This window comes from Malus domestica, chromosome 16 (assembly GCF_042453785.1).
Source record: "Malus domestica chromosome 16, GDT2T_hap1".
NCBI classification, from domain to species: domain Eukaryota; kingdom Viridiplantae; phylum Streptophyta; class Magnoliopsida; order Rosales; family Rosaceae; genus Malus; species Malus domestica.
The window spans coordinates 26,964,898-26,971,023 of NC_091676.1; the positions used below are offsets into that span (position 1 = coordinate 26,964,898).

At 33.5% G+C, this 6,126-nt stretch overlaps 1 protein-coding gene across 8 annotated transcripts; it reads right to left on the bottom strand.

Annotated features, from left to right (window-relative positions):
• Nucleotides 1–469: 469 nt before the first annotated feature.
• On the bottom strand, nt 470–6,126 carry LOC114822012 (homeobox-leucine zipper protein ATHB-15-like). 8 transcript variants are annotated; one of them, XM_070815460.1, is made up of 9 exons: nt 5,818–6,126; nt 5,539–5,604; nt 4,450–4,585; nt 3,561–3,615; nt 3,425–3,459; nt 2,838–2,998; nt 2,044–2,211; nt 1,810–1,917; nt 470–879 (listed from the first exon to the last, which is right to left on the bottom strand). In XM_070815460.1, the coding sequence occupies exons 2-6, from the start codon at nt 5,545–5,547 to the stop codon at nt 2,964–2,966; spliced, it is 270 nt and encodes an 89-aa protein (XP_070671561.1). In that variant the 5' UTR covers nt 5,548–5,604; nt 5,818–6,126; the 3' UTR covers nt 470–879; nt 1,810–1,917; nt 2,044–2,211; nt 2,838–2,963. The 8 variants fall into 8 exon arrangements, 5 of the variants coding, with proteins under 5 accessions (XP_070671561.1, XP_070671560.1, XP_070671563.1 ...); XR_011577115.1 differs by lacking the exon at nt 470–879 and adding an exon at nt 1,243–1,557 and having other exon boundaries at nt 3,425–3,456; nt 4,451–4,585; XR_011577114.1 differs by lacking the exons at nt 470–879; nt 3,425–3,459 and adding exons at nt 1,243–1,557; nt 4,051–4,176 and having other exon boundaries at nt 4,451–4,585.

Sequence of the window (6,126 nt, forward strand, 5' to 3'; positions counted from 1 at the left end):
AAAATAAAAGATTTCGAATCAATATGATAACTAATCAAGTCCTTATCAAATCACTAGTTTATACGCGAGTAGCTCGTTTCAACCCGTTAAGAAAAAAATTAGTTTTTATCCTTATATTTAACAAAAAAATAACCATAGTACGTGGTAGTAAGGTAATCGGAAGATAACTCCTGTGGTAAAAATATTAGGATCTAAACCCTCGTAGTGTACTCCACTAACAAATCTAGTCCTAAAATTCCCAAAGCATATTAAAAATACAAAGCAATTGAAAAATACCAAAACACATTAAATAAATCATTTACAAGTGTGAAAAATGTTAAAAATATTCAAATGCTCGTGATTGCAAAATTAATAAAAATTCATAAAAAATATGCAAATGCTCATGACCACAAATGTTAAAAAATATGCAACCACTCATTTTTTTTGTTTGAGTGCAAAATTAATAATAACTAATGTACAAGCTGAAAAATGTAAAAAAGTAAAAAGATATATACAATTGCTCGTAATGACAAGTTTTACAATTTTCTTGAAGGGCTCAATTTCGAAATCCAACACCAAAACCCATAAACCCTAACTTCATATTTAACCGTTGATTGTCATTTACGCTCTATTCTTCTCATTGGATTTCGTTTTTAAAATTTTGTTTTTTGAAAACATGATCTTTTAGCAGGTCCAAAAAAATGAACAGTTCGGATGGTTGATATCACATTCTAATGTTTACAGTTAATTGAAATATGAGTCGTGTTATATAGTTTCTAAAGACTTTATAACTTCGAGCAATATTTTCACTAACCCTAAAAATCTGAACGTGATACCAACAATTCAAACCGTTTATCTTCCTGCATCTGCTAAAAGATCATGTTTTCGAAAGAGAACAATCTGAAGGAAAATAAAGAAAAGAAAAAAATTAATTGGGTGAGAAGAAAAGAGCGTAAACGTAAACAACAATCAATGATTAAATTTAAATCTATGGTTATGCGATTGTAAAGGTGGAGTTGACATCTCCACAAAAGTGCAAGCCTTGAGTCTCATTGGCAAGGTTCTGACTTTGGAGAAAGGCTCCACAACCTTGAACTCTCTTCATTTTGCATATTCTTGAACATTTGATATTTTGTAGTAATGTCCTAAAATTTTTCTTTAGGCTCTTATTTAGGGGTATAAAATACTTGAAAGACAAAAGTATTTTTATGCTTTGAAGTAATATGAGCAAAAGAACTCGCGTGATGCTGCGGGTTTTAAAACTTTGTTAAATGTGTGGGACTTTTGAAATTGATTTACATCCATATCAAAATCTATTTACATCCCTATGTTCTATAAAGAACAAATCATACATAAAAATTATCTTATTTACATCCATACGGTTATAATACATGAAAAACATCTTGTTTTCTATGTCCCAACTTTTCACATTGTTGCTCAGTAGTTCACTCTTCTTTCTTCTTTTGCTGCTAAAGAGATGTTTTTCTTGTACCATGCATGAGATCATTAGAAATGGATCAAAACTAACATGCGATGAAGAACTTCTGTGTTTCACTTGCTTATTGATTGGGTTACAATCTTAGCATGAGAAAAGCATTCCATGATCAAAAAAACAAAAAATTGTTAAGAAAAGAAAAAAGCTCATTACTTTGCTTTCATTACTGGTTGTGAATTTACTCAGAATACCAATTTGATGAAAAGGTATTAATTCATGAATTGTAGGAAAGGAGACAAAAAATGCAAAGGTTATGTTGTGTATATATTATACGAAACACACAAAAGGGATTGAAGTTCCTCCTATTCTGCAAGTACATAAAGATTAGAACTCACCACTTGAAATGTCTAGCAATTTCCCGAGTTTTTCCCGAGTAGGTGTGCATGTTGCTCTTCACAGTCACTCCATCAAACATTATGTATTCAATTAAGATTTTTTGTAGACTGCATAATCACATAAAAGGGGGTATAGTGAGATTCTCTAGGAGTCTAAAACGATAGTAAAAGTTTCATTGCAAACAAATGAAAGTTAAAAGAATTTATTAAACACATGAGGTGTAAAAACTTTACGTGCTCTCTTGGTAGTCTTGCAATGCATCCATAAGCTTTACTAAAGGAAAAGCCCGAGCTGCAGGCATTATCTGACAACAGATTTCTTGGACGGATGCATAAGTGAAACCGCTAATACATAGCTAGAAGATCACTATGGAGCTTTTTGATAGCATGAATAATGCCGACCTACAGAAGATTAGATGCACAACTGACAGAGTAATAAGCCAAATGTTTTTAGCAATTGCGAACTACATCATTACTTATGCAACTATGATTCACCCACATTCAATGAAATAAGCAAAAGAGTACTTTGTACTACCTAATTTACTAAGATCCACAAAATCTAAAAGCTACAAAATTTTGATTATAGAATCAAATAAAATAGCATGAGAAAGTTATTAAGATACACCATATGTGAATGTTTTTGCAGATAAAAACATCTTAGAAATAATGGCAGTTTTCAATGCCTAGTTGATACGGTAATTTTCTTTGGCGGTCATGAGAAAGTTATTAAGATACACCATATCTGAATGTTTTTACAGATAAAAACATCTTAGACATAATGGCAGTTTTCAATGCCTACTGTCGACAATAATTTTCATTGGCGATAGGTGAAATAGTGATCCAGTCATAACATGAATTGCTTCAATTAAGGAACCATACTTATTCAAAGGTTCTCCCATTCCTTGAAAAAATACATAAAATCAAAGTATTCAACATTTCAATGGTTCCCATATTTCTTCCATATGCATACCATTCAATAACAACCACAAATGTGAGAATTTGGAAAACGATCAAAGGATCAGGGTCACCTTGGGCACAGCTCCAATTTGAACTTTATTGATAGCATTGCAGAGGATTATTTCTCAATCGAAGCTTAACTCTCCCTCCGAAGGATCCGCCGGCATATCTATAGCAGCAGCAACAACAATCATCTTTCAGAGTCCTCCCGCCGACTCATTTCTCCTTGTTGCTACAAAACAAAAGATTAGCTCAATTAGCACAAACAATTGAACGAAACCCAACTTTCAAGTATTCAATTATTTCAAACTTAATAGTTGAAGTAACTTAAGAAACTTATAAAGTATCAATTGGTAAAATTAAACCAAACAAGGGAAAGAGAGCTAATTTTCTGTTTAGTTAGTTAGAAAATAAAGGAAAATATAATCTTGAACTTTGAGATAGGCTAAACAAATTAAAAAACCCTCTCCACACGCAATCACTAAAACCGATTAAACTGGTTCAAAAGAACCGGTTTCCACAACCACTTCAAAAATCAGCAAAAATAAAACAAAAAATTCAGAGCTATTTCTCAAAACATTAACTCCCAAAATCTCAAACTATTTCTAGCCGATAACCTTTTTCGAAACCCTAAAAATCACAGATCAGAGGAACTTACTCGTTGCAAGTTTGAAGCAGAACCAACTTGCTCTTCTTAAAAAAAAAATAATAATAATAATAAATCATTGGGGGAAGATTCAAAATGTAGTAAAAAGAAAATAATGATTAAGCAAGGAAAAAAAAGAATTCTATACCTGAGCAGCGACGTAGAATGTATACGGACGAAGTATTTTCTTTTTAGATGAAAACCTGTAGGAAAATCGAAAACCAAATGAGATTACATAGCAGAAAAATTGAGGGGGAAAATAGATTAAGAAAAGCAATTAAAAATGAAAACCTGTAGGAAAATAAAAAACCAAATGACATTACATAGCAGAAAAAAAAATGACGGGAAAAACAGATTATTAAAAATAAACATAGAGGATGAATGATGTTGTCAATGTACTTAATTTCTCTTATAAAATATACGACAACTATATATATTTCTCGACCATATGAGAGAGCATCAAATTTCAATAAACAAATAGAGGCATTAATCCTAAGTTGGTCATTCATTGTTGTCAGTCTAAACTTGATGGCATACTGTAAAGTCCTCTAGCATACATATTAATGCAATATCAATTTAATTCCATGGGCAATTTGATTTTTGCAGACTAAAAAGAATTGAAGAATATTGAAAATTACAAAACCCCATCACAACATCCACATCAGTGAAGAATCAAATCCAAATGTAAGTGGCAGCTTGTTATAGAGCATATCCAAAAGTAAATTGCAGTTTCCTATCTCTCTGAGCATCCAACAGAACATACCCTATAAAAAGAGTAAAATCTGGACTTTAGCACCTATAAAAAATTAAAAAGAAAAAAAAAAGAGCAAAAAGATAATGAAATAGCAATTCTGAAAGAAGAACAAAATGCAACAAAATACAATCATAAAAGAACCAGCAGAATCCATGGTATGATTTGGGCTGGAAGCTTCCACAAACATTTTTCAGAGCGCTAATGAACATTTCCTTTAAAGACATAGTGCGGTATAAAAGCTGTCATATAACATCTTGGGAATGGGATTTAGTTTAGAGGCTAACCTTCCCATAATCAAGAGGAATGATGCGAAAACCAGATGGTAGAAGAGGTGCATCATCAGCAAAAGAAACATCAATTGGAGCAAAAAAGAGTTCAGCACTGGAACCCAGAACATTCTCGTCCATTCCACTGCATAGCTATTAAAAAAATACAGCCATGAAATTTAAGCGGAATAACAAATAAATCAGAAAATAAACATCAAATAAACTGGATATTCCATACATACGATAGGACTGTTTTTAGAATAACTTAGAGATGAGCAATTCAAATTCCAATGCAGACTAAAATGCCAAATAAACCAGAATACACTCTTCTGCACCAAATAAACCATAGAATACAAGCTGGGTGGATGAAGTGGAAGAGTGCATCTGGCGTGTTGTGTGACCGTCATATACCACTGAATACCATTGAAGCTCAATGGAAAATTTTATAGGACGACAATAACGCCAGCGATGCCGTATGGCACGGAATGTTGGGCGGTGAACCATCAACACGTACATAAAATAGGTGTAGCAGAGATGAGGATGCTTTGTTGGATGTGTGGGCACACGAGAAATGATAAGATTAGGAATGAGGATATCCGAGGTAAAGTAGTAGTAGCCAAAATTGAAGGAAAGATGAGAGAAAATCGGTTACAATGGTTTGGATATGTGCAACGAAGGCCTACTGACGCTCTGGTTAAAAGATATGACTACGGGACAGAGGTCCAGGGCCGAAGGGGTAGAAGAAGATCTAGGAAAACTTTGGAAGATATTCTAAAAAAAGATTTAGAGTACTTTGATCTAACGGATGACATGACATAAAATCGAGCGCAATGACGTTCTAGGATTCATATAGACCCCACTTAGTAGAAAAAGGCTTTGTTGTTGGTGTTGTTGCTGCCTAATAATCACAATACCAAACAGAGCATACAAATTCAATAAGCCCAAAAAGTTACTGAAATCAAACCTATTATAACTCCAATATAATACAGAATACCAAATTTAATAACCCCAATAATAGTTATTCAAATTCAATAACCTAGAATACTAAGTTCCATGCCCATATAATCAAACATATTTCAATAACCCCAGAAGTTTAAATTGCTTACCATGAGCATAGAGGGATTTGAAAGACGACGAACAACGTTTGAGCCTGGATACAAAACCCTCAAAATCTGAAAAATTGGAACAAAAAAACCCCAATAGTTGCATATTTTTTCTAAAGCTATGCTTTGAATCAATTAAGAAAGGGGAATTTTCACCGCAATGTAGAAATCAAGAAACAAAAACTCTGTATTTTCAATCCTTGGATCCCTAGAAAAATCACCAGAAGATAAATTTCTTTGGTGAAGAGTTTTTTAAAATCTAAATTAGGATAAATTGCTTACCTTCTGTAAATAGGGTTATGGAAAATGCGTGGATTGACCGGTGGTGCGTCGCGGTTCTCGCGTGTGCTGTGGATCTAGTCGCCGGATTTGGGTGAATTGGTTTAGGGTTGGCGGTGGTTTTTTATTTTTTTTTTAACAGAAGAATCTCGTTGAAAGAGGAGGATTGGCTATCCAAAATGGAGCACTGGAGCAGGAAAGAAGTGGTGGAGGAGATTGGGGTGAGTCGATTCGTTCCATTGTGTGAAAACAATTGATGTCGAATTCCAAAAACCATCGAGAAAAGGAGGAACGACAGCACACAACACAGAT

Excerpts from the sequence above, each read along its gene's own strand:
- LOC114822012 (XM_070815460.1), bottom strand. Across the intron at positions 3,616-4,449 it reads TCCTCTTGATTATGGGAAGG|GTTTTCATCTAAAAAGAAAA; the intron begins TTAGCCTCTAAA and ends ATTTTCCTACAG. Across the intron at positions 3,460-3,560 it reads CATTCTACGTCGCTGCTCAG|AAGAGCAAGTTGGTTCTGCT; the intron begins GTATAGAATTCT and ends TTTTTTTTTAAG.